Raw genomic sequence first — 27,716 nt, 5'->3', positions numbered from 1 at the left:
GTGTTGAAGAGGCATTGGACCTTGCTCCAATAGGTATATTCTTGCACTTTGAAACTCATCATACATACGTCATTTCATTTTGATTTCTGAAGCAAATATGTAGCATTTATTGTGTTAAGAAGGATCATTAACTTACATGTCATTTATATTGTTGTTTATGTGAGATTATGTTGCATGAAACCTAAAGTTTCAGTTTTACTTTTTTCCTTCGTGCATCTCCATCTTTGAGTATTAGTCAAAACCTATGGTACCATTGTGTTCCTTGCATTTTTCTATGCGATTTTGATCTTTATTTCATGAAAAATGGTTGAGAAATGAGAGAGATATGATTGATGAAAGATTGAAAAAATAGTGGGAAAAAGAAAACCATAATGAGAGAGAGAGGTTGAAGATGATGCTGAGTTGGCATTGGAAAAAGTCCATGGAACCCCAAGGACGTGAGTTCGAACCTGGCCAGCGTAATGTTTATTTTTTCTCATTTGTTAAATGTTCATTTTTCTTCCTAACTTCAAAAACCCATAACTTCATGATCCCTTAACCTTTTTGACCTATTCTTTTTGCCATGTGTTCATAAGAATGTCTATTTTATGATGATACCAAAAAATACAAAAAAATATTATTTATTCCACCACTTCTTATTGGATAGAAAACATGTGCTTTTAGGTGTTTTAAGGATCCTAATCAATTTCTTTGGTTCATCTCTTGTTTTACCTTGTTGTTGAATGTTTGTATGATCATAGCACACTCTTTCAAGTGTTGATTGTTGTATTTAACATGTTTAAACTTGATTATTTTCATATCATGTCTAAATTGATTCACCTTGAAAACATGTTTGAATGAATGATTAGGAGATGATTAGGGTTTCCACTTGCTTGTTTCTTATTCATGCCATGATTAGGGTTTAGGTCTAAACTTGTCCATAACGTGCTCTTGCCTATTGTTTAACTTGTATGCATAGTGATCCACTTAAGATTTTTACTTTGTCCATACCATGTTCATATGATCCATGTTTTGAATATCCTTCTCTCGTCACAACTTGACTTGACAACCAATATATTGATTATGATACTTGTCTTATGTGGTTTGATACCCTTGTGTCGAGTAATGTACACTTGCTTAAATCATGTCTTGTAATTATATCCCAATCTATGATGTTATATCCATATCTTGTAATTGTTTATCACTTCATCCAAGTATTTCCTTTATAAACTCCCATAATGATTGGATACGTATCTCATACCTGTTCATGTGCTATCTCTTGTGGTGTTATGTAAACCTTTGTCATGTCTTGTTTATGATCATCATACTTCAAAAACATGTAAGTAGCTTGTTCATGGCTTACCAATTTATGTATCTTTATTTACCTAAATCCAAGGGAAAGGATCTTATGTTGACTTCTTAGTCATATACTGTTTGTTTGTTTGTTGATTTTATTTGTCCATTCATGCATTAACCCTACCCCCTTTTCAAACTAAAACACCCATTCAAACCTTGACTTACCTTTAGTTAATGGATATTTCAACTACACTTGAAAATGCTTTAGTACACGTGAAGCATTTCAAACACAACCTTCGACTTACTTTTAGTCAATGGATCTTTCAATTACAAATACTTTAGTACATATGAAGCATATCAACTCAAACTTTGACTTACCTTTAGTCAAGTAACACTTTCCAAAACATTTTTTTACCCCTTTTATTATCCCATCAAAAAATGCAAACAACTCTTAAAAACATAGATAAAATCAAAAGGTTCTTGTAGAGTACTATAGATGTTTAGGGTGATAATACCTTTCCTTTGCATAACCAACCCTTGTGCCTTCGATCTCTACTTGCTTTGATCCTAGTTTTACTATTTGTTATGCATGTTTATTTTGGCTTTATCTTGAATCTTTTCCCCTTCCTTTGGAAAAATAAAAGTTCGGTGGCGATATCAATGTTTTGCGAGTCAAGTTAATCCAATAGCTTGGTCTCCGATTCTTCACCGCGACAGACATAACAAAAGAACTCACCAGAAATTCCAATACATAAGGAACTTAACCAAACAACTCACAAAAAAAAATCTCAATTGAATCCCCAACTGACACTAACCACTTCTCAACTTCTAACCGAATGAACAATTGAATTTCTAACAACTCAAAAAAACCTCCAACAGAATCTCTAACAACCTCCTTCCAATAACCAACTTTCTAACATAATTTTTAACAACTTCTAACAGAAAACCAACGGGAGGAGTAGAGAGGAGGAGAATGAGAAATACTATAAAAAGCATACCTCAAATTCACCCTAGACTTCTACTTCTTCTCCACATATGAAGTTCAATTCACCCTTCATTTCTTCTTCTTCTTCACACCTGAAATTCAATCTCCACTTCCAACTAACCTCTTCAACCACTTGATAACAAACTCCAGAATTCTTCAACAACCTTCATCACCGCCTTCACACGTTCTTCCCTGATAACCATCGAAAACCACCATTCAATCACCCTTTGAGGGAATTCACAAACCTTCATTTGAGATTCTCTCCAACTACCGATAGCTCCCGGCCATATTCTTGAAGAACCAGAACCTTCAAAACAGAGAATAGGAAGAAAAAGGAAAACAATCCATTCACAATCGCGCGCACATACAGAAGCGAATGAAAAAGCAGAAGAAGAAGAAGTAGAGACAATACAAAGAAGAGGAAGTGAATCGAAAATAAGAGATTTCATACCTGAGTGAATTCAGTTTTGACCCTCTTCCAACATTTATTTCATTCTCAAGCTCGAGTGCTGAATTATTCAAACACGGCGCTGACATGGATCCATAGAGATGATGACACGCAAATAAGACGAAGCACCAAGGATGGATTCACGAAATCGCCGTGATTTAATCCACATGACGCCAACGCGAATTTGTGACGATTTTGATAACGTGAAACATTGATTCGAATGCGAGGTCTCAATTCAAGAATGTCGATGAACGGCAAAGACGATTTCCGAATACAAATCTACGATGTGAGGAAGGCGAATCAAACGCGACGACGAATCCTTCGTAATACTACGCCGAAAACTCTTATCGAACATGGAGAAGAGGAGGAATTGAAGCACGACGCTCGATCGAACACACTCGATGCCGCTCACCAATCCCGGATGCAAGTGTTGTTGAGAGTTCGTCGTAACTCCATTACGCGGTTGAGGTTGAGGGAGAGAAGACAAGGTTCAAAGAAGAAACAAATTTGGAGCCGCCGCCTACTTCTCCGTGTTGCATCGCGGGTTCATATTGGGAGAGAGACAGAATCTTCGTATGAAGGAGGCACGTTAAACATTGGAATTGGATTGGTAGACCTAACCCGATTAATAAACACAGGACCAGACCTTATTTTGGATCGGCCCAAAAGTCCAAACGGCTTCTTAACTAGGTATTCCACGTACAAACCCCTTTCATTAGGTTTGCACCCTCCGTGATCAAGTGATTCATCGTTGGGCCTGAGTTCTCAGGCCCGAAATCCATTGTTGTCCACACCACCAGTTCCAGGTTCTACACCTTGTTTTATTTAATTTTTGTTAATTAATTTAATTATGTTTTAGGATAAGATTAGCTCATGTTAATCATCTTGATTAGGGCAATTAGAGTTAGGTATTAATTAGGATTAGATACTGATTATGATCATTTAGAATTATAGAATTGTTTTAATTAGAATTTTGAATTTCTTTTAAGATTTTAGAATTAGAGTTTAATTAGGTTCAATTAGCTATTAAATTTCAATAATGACTAGAATTAAATTTAGTTTTGGTTAGAAATACTAGAATTTAGGTTCAATTAGATTAGTTAGAATTTAGGGATTAATTGAAATTTTGTATAGTTTGTTTTGACTTTTTAATATAGTTTTAATTAGATTAAAATTAGGGATAATGAGATTTTAGTCGATTTTAGAACTTAGTTTAATTTCTAATTGTTAAGATAAAATTAAACTTTAGGACTTATCAATTTTTTAGGCTATGGTTAGATTTCAACGAGAATTTAATTTGTAGTCAATATCATATTTTGTGAAATGCTCATTTTACCCTTTTGGGGCTATTTTGTCCTTTTTACCTTACAATTGCATGCTCCCTTATGAATTTTTGACTTAGATTTTCAATCGTATTTTTGAGGCATGATCCCTTATGCTTATGTTGTTAATCAAACCATGATTAACCAATGCATGATCCGTTAGGATAGTTTCTAACAATTCCCACATTTAGATTAGGTTTAACTTAGTTTCCCAATTAAATCCAAACCTCCCGATTCAAATTGATCAAAAGAAATTTTGATCAATTAAATCCTTTGAACTTGTACAATTCCACAGTCTAAATTGCGTGACCAAAAGACCTTTGGTCACTTAATAATACTTCTCTTCTAAGTTATGGAGTTCAAGGCCTCAAGTCAAGATCTTCAATCAAGGCATCCTCAGTCACACCAAACAACGGATTATACAAGTGTTTCAAAGGTGGAAACTGCAAGAGTTTGTTAAATAAAAGTTAGAATTGTGTGACATGAGCCTTAAGTAATAGAGAAGGAGTGGGACTGTAGAATTCCTACCCCCATTCTGGATATCTTTGGGTATGGGATGAGTGACCCAACGCTCATTGTATTCACCTTTATTTATAGACTTTAGCACAATTCTAATCATACGATTGGCAAATCTCTCTCTCTCTCTCTTCACAAAGCAATGCAACAAGCAAGGACTAGGTCAACGACTTATTAAGCATAATTCAAGTTGTACGACACGAGCCTTAAGCAATAGAGAAGGAGTGGGATTGGAGAATTCCTATCCCCATTCTGGATATCTTTGGGTATGGGACGAATGACCCAACGCTCATCGTATTCACCTCTATTCATAGAATTTAGTGCAATTCGAATCTAACGATTGATAAGGTCTTCACAATTACAAGAAACAACAACAAAGATTCTCCTTCACCAATTTGAAAGTTAAGATGATAATTACATGTCACGAGCCTTAAGTAGTAAAGAAAGAATGGGACTGGAGAATTCCTACCCCCATTCTGGATATCTTTGGGTATGGGACGAATGACCTAGCGTTCATCGTATTCACCTTTACTCATAGACTTTAGTGTGATTCTTATCAAATAACTATCAAGTTTATTCCATTATCTCATTCAATCATTCTATCATCTTCTCTCGCCTCCTTAATCATCTTGCTTTCAGCCCTAATAGGCTGAACTACGAAAACTCTGATTTCCTTATTGCACTGTAAGGATATGTAGGTAGGAGAACCCAGTTTCTTCGCGAGCTACCCTATTTATCAATAAATCATTCTTCATTAAATCAATACCATATTTTTAAGATCAACTATACTTTTTCTTTGACTCCTTGGACATCTTTTTAGGACGATTTAGTGCCAGTCCACCTTATCAATCGAGAGTTGTTCGGATTATATCCAAACATTTAATTCACTCTTTTTCAGTTAAGACGCCACTTCGCTCTTCGATTCAGAGTCTATCTCCTTTATGGATCTAAGATACTATTCTTATTTGATCTCGAACTATTTGTTCCCCATCCAATGATATACTGTTCTTTGTACATAACAATATTGTTTCTCTTGGGCCCCGCTTATACCCTTTTAGAATGATATAGTGGCAATCCATGTTATGAATAAAGAGTTATTTGGACCGTACCCATACATTTAATTCATCGTGTTTTTGGCTAACACACTCGTTTACTCTTTGATTCCAAGTTCCATCCATTTTTGGATTCCCTTGATACCATTCCGTTGGTGCAAGTTATACTTTTCATCTCTCTTCTATCTCTGTATTCTCATGGTTCCACGAACTACAATTTCTCTAACTTTCTCATTGTACAATGAGAATACGTAGGCACAAGGATGCAAATCCTTGGCGAGCATACTCCTAATTATTCCTTCTTCCGCCTTAGGGCATCACTCATACCTTTCAAAATCTAATATCTACCTTCGATCATAAATCGTTCACCCAGCGACACACTATTTCTTTGACATCGAAACACAATTTTCCTTGGAATTCCATATACATCCTTTTAGGATGCCTAGCTAATAGTCCGCATTTCTACCTAAAGTTGTTTAGCTTGTACCCAAACATTTAATTCCTTCTTTTTTTTGGCTAAATACCCTATAGTGGTAGCCATGCTAGTCCATGTATTGGTTAAAGTTGTTTCCCTCCATGGTACAAATCCCATTTCTCCTATGGATTCTAATACACTTTCACCTTTAGGTTTCAAACAATACTTCTTCATTCACTTATCACCAAATATTCAAATTCGTGACTTTGGTCACTTCTTTCCGTTCATCTCCATGATACTTTCATATTCTACCTCCATTCACTCCATGTGATATACCAGTTACCTTTGAGCCAAATACACTACCTCTTTGTGCTCCTTCTTGCGTCCCCTTGTGAACCAAGAGATGTTTGGGCCATATACATCCTTTTAGGATGCCTAGCTAATAGTCTGCATTTCTACCTAAAGTTGTTTAGCTTGTACCCAAACATTTAATTCCTTCTTTTTTTGGCTAAATACCCTATAGTGGTAGCCATGCTAGTCCATGTATTGGTTAAAGTTGTTTCCCTCCATGGTACAAATCCCATTTCTCCTATGGATTCTAATACACTTTCACCTTTAGGTTTCAAACAATACTTCTTCATTCACTTATCACCAAATATTCAAATTCGTGACTTTGGTCACTTCTTTTCGTTCATCTCCATGATACTTTCATATTCTACCTCCATTCACTCCATGTGATATACCAGTTACCTTTGAGCCAAATACACTACCTCTTTGTGCTCCTTCTTGCGTCCCCTTGTGAACCAAGAGATGTTTGGGCCATACCCTCAAACACCTATTTATTCGTCTTTTCGGCATTACCCTATAGCGGCAGTCATGCTAGCCCATGTACTGGTAATAGCCACCTTACTATTGGGCTCATCTTTTCACCCTTGTTGGAGTAAAAAACACAATCCTTTGGTTCATACCACATCATTATCACAACTTATTTTCATCTCCCACCACTAGTTCTTTGAATTACAGAGCTCTGAATTCCTCATTGCACCATGAGGATACGTAGGCACGAGGGTCTGAATCCTCACCGAGCACTCTATCTATTTCTTTTCCTTTCCCTATTCTTTTGTGAGTAATCTTTAGATATAACACTTATTCGAGCGAGAATAATCAAAACGGTTTCCATGGAGCACCATGGATGTTAGGGGAGCTAATATATTTCCCTTGCATAACCGACTTCCTTACCCATCATATCTCTTTCCCTTGGGTTTTATCGATGTTTTCCCTTTCCTTCGGGAATGAATAAAGTTCGATGGCGACTCTGTTGTATGTTCGAGTGTGCGATACATTCGAGTATATTTCTGCTAGCTTCAATATGAAAACATAAATATCATCTATTTTTCTGAAGTTTCTACACAATAATTAAAGTCATTGTGTTAAACTCTATGTACAATTAGTGAAAGAGAGCGTTTCTACATGTAAGCACATTCTATGATTAGAGGACACTTTTAAGTGTCAACTGAAACTCTATGTATATATTTATTAAGCAACAATGCATATGGAGTATATTGTGGCATTTAGTGGGACCCATTTTAGAGTTTTTGATGGTTATATGGATATTTGAAAAATGTAGTTGATTTGTTTAAATTTTTTGAAAGTAACATATAAAAAAATTGAGTGGGTCTCATTTAAAGAACCCAAGTGAGTATGATGGATGTGGGTGCACTGAAGACACCTCGAAAATCGGCCTTCTGGTGTCATCAGCAAAAGAGTTTAATATAATATAATACCTAACCATCCCTACATTTCTTTACGAAATTTTCATCAAACTACCATTTTTTTTCAATTTATTCACCAAAATACCAAACTTTCTCCACTTATTATACAATTATCATCTTTCCAAACAAATTTTTCATACCAAACGTCCACCCAATGCTCTAGAGGGCCCTTGAGAATTTAATAGGATCCACCCAATATTTTGAAGGTCATTTGTATATTTTAAGTGGACTCGTCCATTGCATTGGAGGTCCTTTTAAATATTCTTTTTTTGAATACTTTAATTAGATATTTTTAGTTATAATAATTTTATTAAATAATAATAACAATATGAATTTTTGGTTTAAAAATGTCATAATATTTTTATAATTTAGTAATAATTAAAAAATAATATATTAAAATATAACAAAGTTAAATATGTTAAAAGATAGTAAAATACAATATTTATTTATTAAATGATAGTTAAATTACATTAAAAAAATATACAACGTTGATTTTGACAGAGTCGGGGAAAATGGTTATCGGTTCCACATGGAGCATGTGCACCTTGTCATGTACACCTTTTTCATCCTCCTTGATTATCACCGCTATTAGGCGACCAAGTAGAAGTCTCTGCATCACCTCTATGATGCGTGAAGATTGTAACAACATCATTATAAAATAAGTCATTGATCGCCACATTAACATTATTTAATTTGTTCCTATCTAAATTCCAGTATGGCAGGTTATTATTTTGGGTTGAGTTGTTGAAGGAGGGGAAATATCTGGATTGTGGTTCAGATTGTTGGTGCACAAGGTTGAAGATGAAGATGATGAAGATGGAGAGAGAGAAGAGAGAGAGAGAGAGAGAGAGAGAGAGAGAGAGAGAGAGAGAATAGATCTAACTAACTCTTAAAGAAAGAGAGAAAAGCTTTTGCTTCGGAGTTAGAACACTACTTCTGAATATGAATTACTTCTAACACCATCCCTTAATTCTTATTCAGCTAACTAAACTCTACAACACTAATTTCATCCCTAAGGTGGATAAAGTGTTCAATATTGACAAATTTGGTCAGAACATCTGCAAGTTGCTTCTGAGTACTATAGTGAACAACTTCTAGCACTCCATTTTGAACTTGGTTCCTCAGAAAATGAATCTTCATATTAATATATTTGCTTCTTCCATGAAACACTTGATTCTTAGTAAGGCTTATGGCTAATTTATTGTCAATCATTAGCTTCATTGGTCCGTTCAATTTGATCTTTATATCCTACAGTAAATTCACAAGCTAAATAGCTTGAAACACAGACAAAACACCTACAATGTACTCAGCTTCACAGGTTGACAATGCAACCACTGATTGCTTCTTGGTGCACCAAGAGATATGACGTCCCAGATACTTAAAACAATATCCAGAAGTACTTCTTCTACCGACTCTATCTTCACACCAATCAGAATCTGAATAAGATATTAGTTCTGAGTTAGATTTAACACCAGAAGAGAATAACACTCCATACTTCAGAGTCCCCTCAATATACCTCAAAATCCTAACATCAACTTGATAATGTGACCACTTTGATTTGTTCACAAACCTACTTACCATTCCAATTTCATAACAAATGTTAGGTCTGGTGTTACAGAGATATCTCAACGGGCCAACCAACTGTTTAAAAGTTGTAGCATCTAAATAATCACCTTCAACATCAGAATCCAATGTGGTTCTTTCAGCAGGCGTGATTGCAGTCTTGCAATTTGACAACTCGAATCTCTTCAGAAGTTTAAGTTCATAATTTAGCTGATGCAAAATTATACCCTTATCAGAGTCCAAAATCTCCATCCCTATAAAATCTACCATATTTCCCAAATCATATGAATAACTTTCTATCAGTAATATGTCATCAACATAGAGACACCAGAATGACATTGCCTTCAAAAGTATGATGAACATAAATGTCATACTCCATCTTACATTTTCTGAATCCTTGGAGCTTGAAAAATGAATTAATTTTCAGATTTCAAGCTCTAGGAGCTTGTTTCAGTCCATACAACGCTTTATGTAACCCGTACACCATCCCTTCCTGATTCTTTTCCAAAAATCCAAAAGGTTATGACACATATACCTCTTCTTGTAATTGACTATTTAAAAATTCAAATTTCACATCCAGATGCATCATATGCCAATTTCTATTAACATTTATAGCAATCACCAATCTGATTGTTTCATGTCTAGCTACAGGCGCAAACACTTCAAAGTAATTTAACCCAAGTTTATGTATAAATTCTCTTTCTACTAACCTTGTTTTGTGTTTTCTAATTAATCTATTTGGCTTTAACGTAATCTTGAAAACCCATTTGATGCTGATGGATTTCTTTTCCTTTGGAAGCTCAATCAACTTTCAAGTCTTGTTTCTTACAATGGCCCCAAGTTCTTCTTCCATGGCCTTCACCCACGCTTTCTTCTTGAAATCTTATTCAACACTAACTAGTTTAGATTATACTAAAATGGCACATTGAATGAATTTTATCTCATAGTCTACTTTAGTATCTTGTAACATGCCAAACTCTACAAATCTCATTGGTATTTTTCTGATTCTTTGTACTTGTTCAAAATCTTCTTCAGATGCTTGAACAATATCAAATGCTTGACCCCCTCCAGAAGTTGGACCACCTTCAGAAGTTTGACCTCCTCCAGAGTCTTGACTACCAGAGTTTGGATCATCATCAGAATCTGGATCAAAATCAGACTCGCCTTCAAAATCTCCTTCTGAATCATCTTTTGATTCTGACTTTTCTTCAGAACCTTCGGATTCTGAAGCATCTTCAAAAGTTAACTCAGGTGTTAATACTGTAAGTCTGAAATCAGTCTAAGAGGGGGGGGGGGGTGAATTAGAAACCTTGAAATTTTCTTGTTGTAAGGATTATTTTTCTGGTTTATAATGGTGTTTAGGAAAGTGGTAAAGTGCAGAAAAATAATGACACGGAGATTTATCCTGGTTCCCTTCACAATCCGAAGGTACATCCAGTCCCCTTTCCAACAAGAAAGAGATTTCCACTATTTGTTTGGACTTGTACAATGACCAACAAAGACCACCAAGAACAAACTCTTGGATTTCCAACAAAGTCCACTTATGAGAACAATCCTCTCAAAATGACTCTCTTGTTTTTAAACAACAAGGAAACCTTCTTAGTGATAAGAGAACAATCCTCTCATATGCACCTCTTACTATCAAACAAGTAAGGATAAAACACTCACTATCTTAATTCCACTAATGCTGGAAAAATTAATATGTGAAGAGCAACAAGTGTATAATTTAAATGGAAGTTTGAATAATCTGGAAATATCTGCACATCAATCAAAGGATTGATCTTCTCCTTTTGGAATAATCAATATCACAATGAATATAGAAGTGTTCAAATGATGCATATGAATTTTGGACACTTATCTTTGAAAATAGTAAACAAAGAAAGATTGTGAAAATTAATTTTTAAGGAGGTGATTTGCAATCTGAAAAATTTTAGTTTAAATATCCTTCTATGAACCTCTTTAAACAGGTGCAAACAACCAATGGATGCCATGGTTCATAGAGAAGAAGCATGAATTGAAAATATGAAAAGCTGCAATTTTTCTACAAAAATTCCTAGTAGTAACCGGTTACCCAAATTGTGTTAACCGGTTACATTAATTGTAACGTTAAGAAAAATTCAAATTTTAAACTGTGTAACCGGTTACCATGAAAGTGTTAACCGGTTACATGCTAACAAAATTTGCCTAGAAATTGAATTTTGTTTCGGGTTAACCGGTTACCCCAAAAGTGTTAACCGGTTACCACTATTAAAAAAAGGAAAAATTGAGAACTTTTAAAAGTTGTAACCATTTTGAAATAAATTCTAAGTGTCCATATCATATTATGCATGCAACAATCAATTGAACACTTTATATATAAACATTAACTAAGATTAAATTCCAATACCTTTGTGATCAATTTCTCGAGCGACTTTGAGCTATGTATGATGGAAACTTTGTGTGAATTTGCTCTATTGAAGTCTTGATCCATTATTTGATGATTGACCTTGTACGTGCATCGTTGTCTTCATCAAAATACTCGAGAAGCCATGTCTTCACATTCTCCCCCTTTTTGATGATGACAACCCGATTCAAAAGGCAATTCTTGAAAGAGTCATCGGACTTGATGTTCTAACACGTTTGCTCCCCCTATGATAATGCTCCCCCTAAATTCTTGATTTATTTGGAGACTTTGAAATTTTGAGTTCCTGCAAGTTTGTTAGATACATACAATATATGCTAGAGAATCTCTTCTCCCCCTTTGTCATTATCGAAAAGGATGGGATAAGACATATTAACAGTTTGGAGATCATGCATATAAAAAGCATACAAAACATCAAATAATAAAGAGCCAAAAAAATGAAATTTATTTTTTAAAAAAAAACAGAACAGCAGCGAGGTAACCTGTTACAGGAAATATGGTAATCGGTTACGTTAAACAAAAAGTAACACAGAAGTCAGAAACGCTACTGGTTAACCGGTTAACAGAAATGTGGTAACCGGTTACTTGATAGAAAAAATGCCCCAGAATTCAAATTTGCTACTGGTTAACCGGTTAACAAGGATGTGGTAACCGGTTACTTATTGAAAATTTTGTAAAACACCATTTTTTCTATTCTTTGGTAAGATAATAATGTTTTTGCGTACCTTTGCCCTGGTTCATCATAAGACAGGTTATGACGAGTTTATATGTCACCTTCATCCAATATTCCAAGCTCTCTTCGAATTTTGTAAGACGGTTCCTTTGCGAGAGGCTTGGTGAAAATGTCGGCCAGTTGGTTATGAGTATCCACAAATGTAACTTCAACATCCCCTTTGAGCACGTGGTCACGAAGGAAGTGATGGCGGATGTCGATATGCTTCATTCTTGAGTGCATGACTGGATTTTTCGTAATGTTGATGGCACTTGTGTTGTCACATCTCAGCGGAATACATCCGAGATCTATTCTGAAATCTCGAAGTTGTTGCTTTAGCCAGAGTATCTGAGCACAAGAGCTGCTTGCTGCTATATATTCTGCTTCGGCTGTACTCAGAGCAACACACGCTTGTTTCTTGCATGCCCATGAAACTAGTGCATTTCCGAGAATGTGACATGTTCCACTCGTGCTTTTCCTATCTGTTTTACATCCTGCATAATCTGCGTCAGAGTAACCAATTAAATTGCACATACTACCTTTAGGGTACCATAGGCCAACATTTATCGTTCCCTTGAGATACTTCATGATTCGTTTAACGGCGGTGAGATGTGATTCCTTTGGATTAGCTTGAAAACGAGCACAGAGACATACACTAAACATTATGTCAGGACGGCTTGCCGTCAAATACAACAAGGAACCAATCATACCTCGATATTTGGTGATATCAATTGAAGTACCAGATTCGTCTTGATCAACATAAGTTCCGGATCCCATTGGGGTAGACATTTTCTTGCAACTATCCATGTCGAATCTTTTCAAGAGTTCTTTGCAATACTTGGATTGATTTATGAAGATACCATCGTCTAGTTGCTTGATTTGTAAGCCGAGAAAATAATTCATTTTACCCATCATGGACATCTCGAATTCTCCTTGCATCATTGAGGAAAATTCTTCACACATATCTTTGTTTGTTGATCCGAATATGATATCATCAACGTATACTTGTACCAACAATGTGTTGTTCTTGATTCTTTTGATGAAGAGATTTTTGTCAACCTTGCCTTTTTCAAAACCTTTTTCACAAAGAAAGTTGCTAAGTCGATCATACCAAGCCCTAGGCGCTTGTTTCAATCCATAAAGAGCCTTTCTTAGCTTGAAAACATGTGAGGGATTCTTGAAATCTTCAAAGCCCGGGGGTTGCTTTACGTAAACTTCTTCGTTGATGTAACCATTAAGGAATGCACTTTTGACATCCATTTGAAAAAGCTGAAAGTTTAGTGAGGAAGCATAAGCAAGTAAAAGGCGTATAGCTTCTAACCTTGCTACCAGAGCGAATGTTTCTTCGAAATCAATTCCTTATTCTTGGCTGTAACCTTGTGCGACCAGCCTTGCTTTGTTACAAACAATGATGCCATTTTCGTCAAGTTTGTTTTTAAATACCCATCGAGTTCCAATGATGTGTTTATTGTTAGGTCTCAGAACAAGTTCCCAAACTTGATTTCTTTCAAATTGATTGAGTTCTTCTTGCATAGCAATGATCCATTGGTCGTCTCCTAAGGCTTCATCAACTTTGGAAGGTTCAATTTGAGAGACAAAAGCCATATTTAAGCAAGCATCCTTTAAATTCAATCTTGTTGAGACTCCTTGACTAATGTCACCAATAATCTTGTCGATTGGATGGTCTCAATGAGTTATCCATTCTTTAGGTAGATCATTGATGTTTGCGTCTTATGGATCTTGTTCTTCATGGTGTTCCGGTTGATTTTCATTACCGGATATGAAATTTATCTCTTGAGGAATATCTACTAAATCATCATCATTATCAACAATAATATCCTCCTTGGAGGGGTTAGTTTCATCAAATGATACATGCATATATTCCTCAATAGTTAAAGTTCTTTTGTTATAAATCCTATAAGCTTTGCTAGAGAGAGAATAACCAAGAAATATACCTTCGGCGGATTTTTCATCGAACTTACCGAGATTATCTTTGTCATTATTGAGGACAAAGCATTTGCATCCGAAGATATGAAAGTAGGCTATGTTCGGTTTTCTTCCCTTGAAAAGTTCATAAGGAGTTTTCTTCAAGATAGGTCTAATATTGACTCGATTACTTACAAAGCATGTCGTGCTTACCGCATCCGCCCAAAAGTATTTTGGAAGATTGGAGTCGCTAAGCATTGTTCTTGCAAGCTCAATGAGAGACCTATTCTTTCTCTCCACCACTCCATTTTGTTGAGGAGTCCTTGGTGCCGAGAAGTTGTGAGAGATTCCATTTTCATCGCAAAATTCTTCAAAGGAAGCATTTTGGAATTCTCCACCATGGTCGCTTCTTATGGAGGCAATGGTTAGTGACTTATTATTTTGGATTTGCTTTGCATACTTCTTAAATGCTTTGAATGCGTCATTTTTCTGCACTAAAAAGAGAGTCCAAGTGTATTTAGAGAAATCATCAACAATGACTAAGGCATAAATATTACCTCCGAAGCTCCTTGTTCTTGATGGACCGAATAAGTCCATGTGCAACAGTTGTAATGGCCTTGAAGTGGTCACTACATTTTTGGATTTGAAAGTTGATTTATGTTGATTCCCCTTTTGGCACGCATCACAAAGTCTATCTTTGATAAACTTCATCTCGGGCAAACCAATGACGAGGTCATGCTTGATCAACTTATTCAAATGTTCCATATGAAATGTGCGAATCTTTTGTGCCAAAGCCATGAATCGTTGTTGTTTGCCATGAGACACTTTTCCTTCAAAGACAAGTCATTAAGGGAAATCATAAAAATATTGTTAAGGCGTTTACCTTTTAGTTTAACCTCATGTGTGACTTCGTCTTCTATCAAGCACTCATCTTTAGTGAACTTGATCTTGAAGCCCTTGTCACATAGTTGGTTAATACTAAGAAGATTGTGCTTTAGTCCTTCGACATAAAGAACATCTTCAATGGATGTGAAAGGTGGTGCACCAATAATGCCTTTGCCAAGAATCTTTCCTTTGTTGTTGTCTCCATATGTAACAAAACCCTTGGCTTTAAGCTTTAGATTTGAAAATTTGTTAATGTCTCCCGTCATATGCTTGGAACACCCACTATCGAGATACCATAAGTTTGATGTGGATTCCAAGCAGGCCTACAAAACAGATTAAGTTTTGTTAGGTACCCAAGTTGCTTTGGGTCCTTCATAATTAGTGCCTTTCTTTACCCATACGTAATGCCCATTAGCAACACTAAAGTTTCTAATATAGCAAGCATTAGGTGTATGGCCTTTAATACCACAATAAAAGCATGTTGGTTCAAAATTACTTCTATACCTAGAAGGATAAGACTTCTTCTTAACAAGGTTTTTCTTTTTAGGATAATGATGAATTATTTTAGGTTTGTTCACTTTCTCTTGGATTGGTTGGTCACTTGCCTTAACAAAGATTGTCTTGTTTGAGCTTGGTTTTGAAAACTTTGAGTAACCAAGCCCACTTTTATCATTTGAATATCTTTGTTGGCTAAGTACACCCTCCAATCCAATTTGTCCTTTTTCGTATCTTTCAAGAACTCTTTTTAGTTGGACAATTTGAAAAGAAAGTGACTAACATTTATTGCATACAAAATTTTGTTTTTGATCACTAATCATCTTTTCTTTTTCAACTTCAAAACCTTTTTCCATTTTCTCAATTTTCTCTTCCAAAACTGAAATTTGTTTCTTTTGAGATGATATAGTTTTATACAAAATTTTGCATTCATTTAATAATTCATCTATGGCACCTTGCACATCATTATCAAAAAGTGAAAAATCATTACTAACCTCATTTACTTCATCATCAGAATGGTGTGAGGCCATTAATGCTAGGTTTGCACTTTCATCACTATCTGAGTCGGATGACGAGCTTATTTCGTTATCTTCCCATGCGACATAAGCCTTTTTGTACTTGTTCTCCTTCTTGCTTTTGAATCCATTTTTCTTAGGTAGTTGAGGACAATCTGGTTTTATGTGGCCTTGCTTACCACATTCATAACATGTTACCTCTTGCATTAAAGTGGAAGCTTCTCTTTTCTTGAAGTGTTTCTTTCTTTTCGCATAGAAGGAAGGTTTGTCATTCTTACCGAAATTTTTTCCTAGCCTTTTAACAAGTAACAAGAAGTTTTCATCCTCCTCTGGATTGTCTTCTTTCTCAACATCTTTGGAGTCAACTTTCAGAGCGATGCTTTTGGGCTTCTTATCTTGATTCTCATGTTTTTCAAGTCTTCCAAGTTCCGTCTCATATTCTTGAAGTTTTCCAAACAATGTAGCGAAAGTCATTGTGGATAGACTTTTCTTTTCTGATATTGCCATCACTTTTGGTTGCCATTCCCTGGTTAAAGATCTAAGCACTTTAAGATTCAATTCATCATTACTTAAAGTCTTACCTAGAGCTTTTAGATGATTTGTCTAGTGCACAAATCTTTTCTGCAAGTCAAGGATGGATTCTCCGGGCTGCATTCTGAACAACTCGTATTCTTGACTCAAGGTATTTAATCTTGATCTTTTAACTTCGGCAGTTCCTTCATGAGTTTCTACCAAGGTATCCCATATTTGTTTTGTCGTTGTGCATGCCGAAATACGAAAGAATTCATCCATGCTGAGTGCACTTTGAAGAAGATTTATTGCCTTTTTTATCATAGAGGACCTTCTTCTTATCATCATCATCCCATGAAGTTTTAGGCTTTGATGAACCAACACCGTTAACAACCGTTGTAGGAACAAAGGGACCATTTTGGACAGCATCCCATATTTCTTCTCCTTGTGCTTCTAAATGAGCCTTCATCCGAATTTTCCAGAAGTCAAAGTATTCACCACAGAATATTGGAGGCTTGTTATTGCTACCACCATCTCTGAAGACTAGATTATTATTTGCGGAAGCCATTTTGGATCGTCTAGGAACAGGTTACCTATAACTTGCTCTGATACCAATTATAAGTCTGAAATCAGTCTAAGAGGGGGGGGGGGTGAATTAGAAACCTTGAAATTTTCTTGTTCTAAGGATTATTTTTCTGGTTTATAAAGGTGTTTAGGAAAGTGGTAAAGTGTAGAAAAATAATGACACAGAGATTTATCCTGGTTCCCTTCACAATCCGAAGGTACATCCAGTCCCCTTTCCAACAAGAAAGAGATTTCCACTATTTGTTTGGACTTGTACAATGACCAACAAAGACCACCAAGAACAAACTCTTGGATTTCCAACAAAGTCCACTTATGAGAACAATCCTCTCAAAGTGTCTCTCTTGTTTCTAAACAACAAGGAAACCTTCTTAGTGATAAGAAAATAATCCTCTCCTATGCACCTCTTACTATCAAACAAGTAAGGATAAAACACTCACTATCTTAATTCCACTAATGCTGGAAAAATTAAGATGTGAAGAACAACAAGTGTATAATTTAAATGGAAGTTTGAATAATCTGGAAATATCTGCACATCAATCAAAGGATTTGAAATTCTGGTATCAGATATAAGATGTCGAAGGTGATGTTACGACACTAATATCTATTAATACACAATGGAAATATAAACAGAATTGTAAAGCAAATCACACAAGCAATTGTTAACCCAGTTCGGTGCAACTCACCTACGTCTGGGGGCTACCAAGCCAAGAAGGAAATTCACTATAATAGAATTAGTTCAAAGACTATCTATACACTTCAACAAGTTACAGTCTTTCTCACCTAATCTCTACCCGTGCAACTTCTACCTAAGCACTCTTAGATATGAGAACCCACTCACTTCCCTTACAATCACACACCCGTGATTTTAAACAACAATCCTTGTGAAAAGAAAATACTTTTCAATTACAAACTCTTGATTTTACTTCACAGTTTCAATCAAGAAGACACACTCTTGATCTTGCTTCAAAGCTTTGATCAAGAAGACAAATCAGTCCAATTCAATCATCAATGGATGACTTGAATGACCTACAGACACAAACCCTAGCTCTCTCTCTAAATTTCGCTCAGTCTTGGTTGTGTGTTCAAACAGGTTTTCTAAGCCCCTTTTTATAGAAGCAATCTGCTGGGCTTGGATATCTTGAAAACCCTAAATCTATTTTTCAATCAAATCTTTTTATAACAGCTGTATAGATCTCCTTGGAAAATAATCAAATCTGGTTGTAATCCCTGATTGAATGCGCCAGCTAGCCATATCTTCAATCAACCAATGATTGCCATTAATTGTGCAATCACGAAACACCAGACATTCATACTGAATGTTCTGTGTACAGGATGTCATGACATCGTGTCGCATCCGCGAAAAAACAACCGGCGGGACTCAAATAAAAACACAACACAGAGCCGCCACTGCGCGTTATTTATCCCAAGATAGGGAAAGGAAACGCTCAGAGAAACCTGGAAAGGAAATGGTCTCGCGACCAGAGAGAAAGGGTAAGGGAGTCGGTTACGCAAGGGGAAGGTATTAGCACCCCTCACGTCTGTCGTACTCAACGGGATCCACGTTCTAAAATAAAGAATAGGTTGCTAAAACATCACACACACACACAGGGAACGCAGGTGGGGTTAGGAGAAGGGAGCTCGATAGGACATCGCGTCCTATGCCTACATATCTTGTCTGGAACAAGAATCAGAGCCACTGTAGTTCGGCTTACGCACGCCAAACAACACAAAACACACAAACAGATGGCAAACATGGAGCCCAACAACCACTTAATGGAATTACGTCAGCATCCGAACCAAAACACGCACAAAACGGCAAACGTGGAGCCCGACTGCCAATCACTGGGCTTACGTCAGCATCCGAACCAAAACACGCACAAAACGGCAAACGTGGAGCCCGACAGCCAATCACTGGACTTACGTCAGCATCCGAACCAAACAAACACAATCAGATGACAAGTAAACACACACAAAAAGAAAAAAAGTGCCCGGAGAGGTCTCGCACGACCTCCTGCCTACATACCTCGTCTGGAACAAGGATCAGGGCGATGTAGTTCCCCCTCAAGGGAAAGAAAATCTAGCCAGAAACCAGGGGAAGACACACTACCAGGGAGCTGGACTCGAGCCTAGTGTTGTCATGCATCATTACCCTACGTTCAGGTTTCTATCCTACTTGCATAAGCAAACTACTCCTATCCAGGAAAGGAGCAAACATACAAGCATACAAGCATACATCAAATGAGAACAAGCATCTCAAACAGATATTCACATAGCACACAGTATAACCAAACAAATGGGCTCAATCAATAGGTGTAACTGCCGAAGCAATTCATCTGTACATGGGTGTTAGTCGCTCTTAACCTTGCCATTACGAGGCTAAGGTGAAGCAGATGAGAGGTGAAGTGAGGATTTAGACCTCACAGCTCTTATCCCTGACCAGGGAGAGCTTCAGACAAAGGAGCGTGGGTCCAGAATGGAGGGACCCTTCTACGCTCAAAGACTCTGACTCGATTGTGCAACAGCACAGATCTTGGATTTGTGTCCCAATGCATCAACACACAGCCGTGTGAGCAGAGGGACGACTCACAGAATAGTGGGGGATAGATTACATATCCCTTGGCTTCCACCAATTGCCTTGATTAAGGACTTTACCTGCTTAGGCACAATATTAAACAAGCACAAACATCGCCTCTTAAGGAGGACTTCAGACATTTTGCCCGGCCAAATAACAGACCGGGTCTCCAGACTACATGAAGAATAGAAGTCCTACCTCAAGTGGTTTAAAAACCAAGCAGCAGCAAGCAAGTTCTTAAAGAACTGTAAGCAACTAAATGTACCTGAAAACAATCAAGTATCATCAGTACTCAGACAGACAACAATAAACAGCAAATGTTAATCAGTCAGACTATACAGATTAATGCACACAAAGGCAAGCTATAAGCTCAAGCTCAAGCTTCACAACCTACAAAACAAATTCATGTTAGTTCTCAACATCAAACAATGTCAATTTAATCCACTTGGTTCAATCTCCTTAATCATGGTGCTTTTCATCCTAAAAAATCAAGCAAATGTGAGAGACAAGACCACTAGGCCAAGCCTAGGGTCCAAAAGTGAGAAAAAAATCTTAACAGCAAGCAATTCTCAACCAAAACCAAATTAACACAAATAGAAAGCAAATGCAATTGATCCCATACTCATATCATTCATCATATTCATTTCATGACCAAAACATCACAAACTAGGTTAAACATAACACCAAACATCCAAACAGAATGACTTCAACCAAATCCATATCAAAACAATTCCAAAAATCCTCAAATAATTCACACCTAAACAGGACATATTCAAGGTACAGCATGCCAATTTTCAGCTCAATTGGACCAAAGGAACTATGTCAATGAAAATCAAGAAAAACAGACACAAATATTCAAGCCAAACCATATCATCAACACATGCATTCACTTCAAAAATTCATAAATCAATGAAAACAGTTAATAAATGAATGGGACCAAAACAGGGATGTCCTACAATGTGTCTACAACCAGCATACCAAACTTCATGTTCATCTAAAACCATATGAGCATTTCACATTAAATTTACAAACATGTGTCACATGAACTTGCATAATTGACCAACAGAGATGAAAAATATCAATCAAATTGAAAATGCCATATAAAAATCCAGAAAAATTCACATAGCATCTCAACATATCCATAAACATCCATGCAAAATTTCAAATTATTCTAACAAGCGTAGGCCAGGCAAATAATTTCATGAAGTTGCCCTAATTAGGTGTGACACAAATTGTCACACCTAAGTTCCAAAAATCATATCTCACTCCACAGGTATCCAAAATTCACAAACTTTATATGTAAATCATCATCAACATGTCTACAATCACCACAAAAAATTTCAGACATTTATTTTAAGGCAGGAGAATTTCACAATGGAAATGGCAAAATGTGTCAAAATTGCATACAAGTCAAACATCCCTAGGTCAAACCAATTTTTCACCAAGCACAATTTCTAAAATTATGTCCATAAAATTCTACAGGGAATTTGGAAGCTATAGAAAAAATCCTCATATTTTTGTGATTTTCCAATAATTTTCTATGATTTTTCTAAGGTTTTGGTGATTTGTTAAATAATTATTTAATTGCTATTATTAATTAAAATGAGTTAATGGCAGAATTGTAATTATCCCTTCCCATACCAAAACTCTGCGTTTTCATTTATTTGGTGGCAGCGTGTAATTGGTTGGATTTGCGCGCTAAACACGTTTCAAAATTGGCAACAAGCTTCAGCGGATCAAACAGTAAAAATTCCAGAAAACTTCTTCATCATCATCGCGTTTTCAAGCTTCCATTCCAAACTCGGTTTCGACTCAAACTTCAACCAAAATCAACAAATGGATACTCGTTGGAACGGTCTAAGTGTCAGGAATCCAAATATGTCAATGATTCATCCTAATTCTAACTGTACTAACCGGATCGATCGTTTAAAGTTTCTCATTCAAAGCTTCGAATTCAGATTTCTCAACCTATAGTTCATCATTTCACAAACCAAGCCTAGCATGATAAACTACATTGAACGCTCTACACAATGCATATACCAATTCATCAAATCATGAGATTCGAGTTTCATGTACCTTGAGATGGCAGTGAAGATCCGCGTGCTCTTTGCGCCTCTTGACCAAAAACAGATGGAGTGTAGGCTTTAGGAAGTTGAATGCAGGTGTTAAGTCCAACTGAAGTTGCTTCTAATGCACGAATTCTTCAAAAGCCATGGATGCATCACATATGAACAGTTGCGTTTGGTGACGATTTGGACGATGAATAACCAAAACAGTGGAAGAAGATGATGATTGGAGATGGCAGCAACAAGAATTTCACAGTTTGGTAGAGAATTGGAAGAGATTTTGGAATTTTTGCTTATGTGTTCTTGAGAGGTTTTTGAGAAATTGGAGAATTTGAGATTGTGATTTTGGGAATTGTGAAATCTGTTAGAGTTTGTTATGATTAAGCTTAAGTACCTCCAATTAATCAAGCTCCTTAATCATCTTAATTAACATAATGCAATGTTTAGCAAAATGTCATTTTCCAAACTAAGGGCGAAATGGTAACTTCACATGCCAGCTCATTGACAGCTCATTGACAGCTCACACACTCTCAAAATGACATGTGTGAGCTGTTGCAACTTGTCTCATGTTGATTGGATGTGTATTTTGGAAATTCACTATGTGATGGCACTTTGTTCATTTTTTCAAGTTCATTTCAAAAGTGAAATCTTCAACCATTGCACCTTGGCCTATTATGATGATTCAAACCATTTCCAAATGACATTTGTGAGGTGTTGCAAAAATCCCCATTCAAAAATTCCCATTATTTCTCAAGTTGGACCATTTTGCCCCTGGATTTTTAACTGTGCACTTGAAATTTGACTTTTTGCATTGACCATTTTTGATGAAATCCAATTATGCACCATGAAAGTACATGTCAAAAGGAGTTTGTGCATAAAAAGATCACTCAATTTGGACACTCCATGTGGAAGTTATGCCCTCCTGATTATGGGTCATTTTTGAAATTGACTGGACCATAACTTGCCAACCATACATGGGATTTTCAAGTTCTTGGACTTTTTGGAAAGGTGAGACCAAGATCTACAACTTTCATGTTAAACAAATTTTCATTTGAAGCTTCCTTGGACATGTAATTTTGAGGTCAAAAACTTTCCATTTTTGGAAACTTCAATTACAAGTCATTTTCTATTTTTGGCAATTTCTTGTCTGACTTGATTTTCTCCATTCTTGAGCTTTGACATGTCAAATAACACTTGTTTCAACATGAATGAAGTGTATCCAACTCATTTCCACCTCCAAATCCATAAAATCAAGCACAGTTGACCACAATTGACTTTTTCAACTAATAGATGAATTTGGCCATGCACTGATCAATATGAGCTCCAATTCTCTGATGAAATGGCTCAAGGGTGAAACCCTAGCCTCAATAAACTCCATACAACCATATAATGATCCCCATAGACATCATAGACCCCCTCTCCTGATCATGCCCTGATTGGCCCAATGCAACTGATTAGGGTTGACCAGTGGTCAAAACCCTAATCTCAAGGAATCAGCTTCAACACTTGATGATGACAAACCATGATGATGATGATAAATAATTGTAATCAAGATGAAGACCAATATCCTTTGAGAATCACAAAACCCTAACTCATAGCCCAATCCTCAGATGGCTAATGATCAGTCAAATGAAACCCTAGCTTGCTTCCCTGACTTCCTCATCTTCTGATCAAGACTTGGGAGGATAGCCTGCCCAATGTAACTACATGATTATGCAATATGCAATGCCTAATGACCTAAGAAATGTTATGCAATATGTTATGCTAGTCCCAAGAGAAGAGGGCAAATTTTGAGGTGTTACACATCGGGTCTGACATCCTAGAAAAATCCTGCATAATCCAATTTCCTTTTATAGCAGGTACATCCATATCAGATACCATGACATTGTATATGTCATCTGAAACAATCCTGCATGAACATGTCTTCCATATAAGCTCCAGCAGGTACAACCAATATCAGAAGCCTTGTCATTGTATGTGGCATTCTGAAACAAACCTGCTTGCACATGTTCTTTAACTCCAGCAGGTACATAGGATATCTCATGTTAAGACATCACACATGACATCTTGTGAACACTCTTTATTTTACCAAAATTGCTGCCAACACTTAGAATCAACAAACTCCCCCTTTGGCAAATTTTGGCTAAAACATATATTTATCCTTTTTGTTCACAAGGCAAACTATCAGCAGTTAAACAACATAACAGAAGTTTAATCAGCAACAGAAGAAAAACAATTACTAGTTATGGCTACTAGTAATACACACATGCACAAGGGTACTCCTCCTCCCCCTAAATCTGTGCAACAATCAACAGAATTACTAGTTATGGATGCAACTAGTAAGACACACAAATGCACAATGCACCAGGGTACTTCTTCTCCCCCTAAATCTGTGCATTCATCAAATATAACAGCTACTGTAACTCCAGCACCTGTACCAGCCAGAATGTCATACTGACATCTGCTTCAACATCAGCACCTGTGCACCTCTTTCAATAATAGTTGTACTTCTGTTAAGCCACATCCAACTTCCATATCAAGCACTTCTCCCCCTTTTTAGTCAAAATTGACCAAAGGTGACCAATCAGACAAAATAAATGTCTATTAGCCTAGCAGAGAAAGTTAAAACTGATGTTATAACATTAAGCATGTTAAAACAGAATATTCAGGAAGTACACACCATCATTATACACAGCAGAAAGCTGAGATAATGAACAAATTCAAGGAACTCTTTAAGAGCCCTACATATTACATAACATGCATCAAAAGGACTGCCACACAAAAGAAAACTAATAACTCCATATTGCAGCAGCAGCAGAACATCTCCCAGAACATCAGACCCACCAGTTTCACCGTCTTCATTCTTTAACAAACAAGAGGAAGAAGTATCATCTTCGCCTTCTTCTTCATCTTCAGAGCCATCAGAGCTTTCAGAGTTGGTACAAGACTGTGCTTTTGCCTCTGAGTCCTTACCAGCTTTTTCTATCTCCTCCTTTTCCAGGCTATAAATAAGAGCTTCCAAAGCTTCTTTTCTTGCTTTGGCCACATTTATACCATTCTCCAATTCCCTGCAGGTTTCTCTTAGTTGGTCAATTAGGTTCCCTTGAGATGCAGGTTCCCTTGTTGCAGATGTCATGACAACATCATTGACATGACTACCCTCAAAAAGCTTATAGTGAATTGATAGAGGGGTCTTCCTCCTGCTTGGAATATCACTAGCACTTAGGATTCCTGGTTGTTGACTCAGGATGATGCCACAGATGATGGAAGGGAATGCAATGGGCAACTTTACAGCATTGGTGGAGGCATGTCCAATTTGCTGAACCAATCTTGTGTAAGATGGCATACTTGACAATTAGTTTACTAGCTGATAGGTGTTTCCTACTAGGCCATTCCTTAACCTGGCCAGCTGTGATCATCCGACAGATCTCATTATCTGTGGTCTCTAGATCTACCCCTCAATTTGTTCCTCTCCCTAGGAATCTGTTGATGATGGTTGGTGAAAGTTTTACACCCTTACCCCTAACAACCACTTTGCAGACCTCATAACTTTCCTCATGAATGTTTACAATGAATTCTTTGACTAGCCCCTCATAGCATTGAGGCAGAGCAGTCACAGTTTTCATAAGACCGGCTGCCTTGATTAACTCCATTACTTCCTTCACTTCAACAGCTTCTTTCCCCAATTCTCTTTCAACTGCAACCCTTCTCTGAGTGACAAACCTCCATTTGTCTAGGTGCTCAGCAGCAATTCTGTTGGAAGACTTCTTTACAGCCTTTCTTTTGTCAAAGGAGATGTCTGGGACATCGTCTTCGACATTCTCATCAGATTCAGAACTCTCACTTTCTTTCTTCTTCCTGACCTCTACTTTACTCCAAGCTTTGGAGGGACTTATACCAGTAACCCTTTTCTCTTTCCTATCTGTTCTTATCTTAGCAATACTCTTCCTTTTTCTCAGTCTTTTTGCTACACTTATTTTCACAAGATTGACCAACGTGTCATCTTCTTCCTCAGACCTTTCTTCCTCAATGTCCTGAGCAGTATTAGGGGACATGCTAGGTAAGTTTTTTCTAAGAGAACATAGTCCCTCAGCAGCTACTTCCTTCTCTGTTTTAGATGAGTCATCATCTTTTTCAGCTTGGGTTTCCTCCTCAGGAGAGGGGTCCCTTCTGGACAGAGGGGTAAAAATGTCCTTGACTCCATGCTCTTCATTCAGTATCTCAGTAACTAGGTTTCTTATGATGCGATCAGTAGAGTGCATGTCCTTTTTATCAGTAGATTTTTATGGAGTGCTACCTTGCTTAGCTTCGTCCATGGAAGGGGAGCCTGAAACGTCACCTGGTATCATGCGCAGAGGGGTTACGTCCATCAGATCTTCATCTAAAATTTCCATGGAGGAAGTTCTTATATGAAAGGGTTTTGAGCTGGATGTTGATGGATGTTGAGACATGTTGTTGAACTTCTGAGAAGAGTTTCTTTGCCCTAGCAGAGGTTCTCTGAGTAGAATGATGAAGATAGAAAAAATTGTATTCAGGCAGGGCGTGCTAATGAAATAGATGTTATTTCCAATACTAGGAGATGATTCATTATTAATGTGGCTTTTTCTTTTCATTGGGTGGACAATATTTTTCTTGCCTTTTCCACTCCATATTAATTGCCATATTTTCTCAAGAAGTCAAGCCCCTAATTTTCCCTTTTCATCTTTCAGTTGGACATCATACAAATCCTTTGTAGTCCTGTTGGTTAGTTGCATTTCATGCTGTAGAACTATGAGTTTATTTTCCACATATTTTCTACATGAGTGATGAAAGCAAATAATGTACTTGGTCCAGCTGTGCTGAATATGATCTTTGGACATAGATGTACCATATAGGTTGTCATAATACAATGTCATAGCATCGATTGTGATATTGTAGACAATTATCAGTAATCTCATCCACCCTGGTTGGGCATTGTTGCTTTCAACTGATATCTTATCTATCTCAATAGTCCCTTGTGTCTCTGTTCCAGCAAAGCTCTTACTATCTTCAGACTTCATACCACCAGTCATATGTTCAGGTGTTTGGGCCATCATGACCTTTTCTTCCTTGAGGTTAGGTCTTAGCATCCTTATCTGACACTTTTCCTTTCCCTTGATGATTCTTCTTGTAAATGTACTCATCTTAGAGGGGTTATCCATTTGAGAGCTCCACATGTAGCAGTTGTTGTTGGTCCTGATTCCTTTCATAATTACTTCACTGTCTTTGTTCACAATCAGACATTCAGTTTTAGTGAAGATGATATTCAGACCTTGATCCCCTAGCTGACTGATGCTTATTAGATTTGAAGTCAAGCCCTTGACCAGTAGAATATTGTCAAGTTTAGGGGCTCCAAGGCACTCAAGCTTGCCTATCCCCTTTATTTCACCTTTAGCTCCATCACCAAAGGTTACATAGCTTAAGTCATGAGAGTGAAGATCAGTTATCAAGTCTGAGTTCCCAATCATGTGTCTAGAGCATCCACTATCAAAATACCACTCTTCTTTGTGAGCCATTAGACTTGTAACATTAGTCTTAGGAACCCATTGCTTCTTGTTGATAGGCCTGTGATGTTTGGGTATGGGTTGATAGTGAGTCTATTGATGAACATGGCTAGGATAACCATACAGCTTATAACAGGAAGACCTAGAGTGTCCAGATTTCCCACAGTATTGACATCTCC

General features: G+C 36.9%; 1 protein-coding gene across 1 annotated transcript; it reads right to left on the bottom strand.

Annotated features, from left to right (window-relative positions):
• Positions 1-17,963: 17,963 nt before the first annotated feature.
• On the bottom strand, positions 17,964-26,070 carry LOC127080674 (uncharacterized). Its single transcript, XM_051020987.1, has 4 exons — positions 25,914-26,070; positions 25,633-25,814; positions 24,768-25,334; positions 17,964-17,978 (listed from the first exon to the last, which is right to left on the bottom strand). Exons 1-4 carry the CDS (start codon positions 26,068-26,070, stop codon positions 17,964-17,966), a joined length of 921 nt encoding a protein of 306 aa, XP_050876944.1.
• Positions 26,071-27,716: the final 1,646 nt, after the last annotated feature.

This window comes from Lathyrus oleraceus, chromosome 5 (assembly GCF_024323335.1).
Source record: "Lathyrus oleraceus cultivar Zhongwan6 chromosome 5, CAAS_Psat_ZW6_1.0, whole genome shotgun sequence".
NCBI classification, from domain to species: domain Eukaryota; kingdom Viridiplantae; phylum Streptophyta; class Magnoliopsida; order Fabales; family Fabaceae; genus Lathyrus; species Lathyrus oleraceus.
This window is presented reverse-complemented; position numbering and strand designations above follow the sequence as displayed.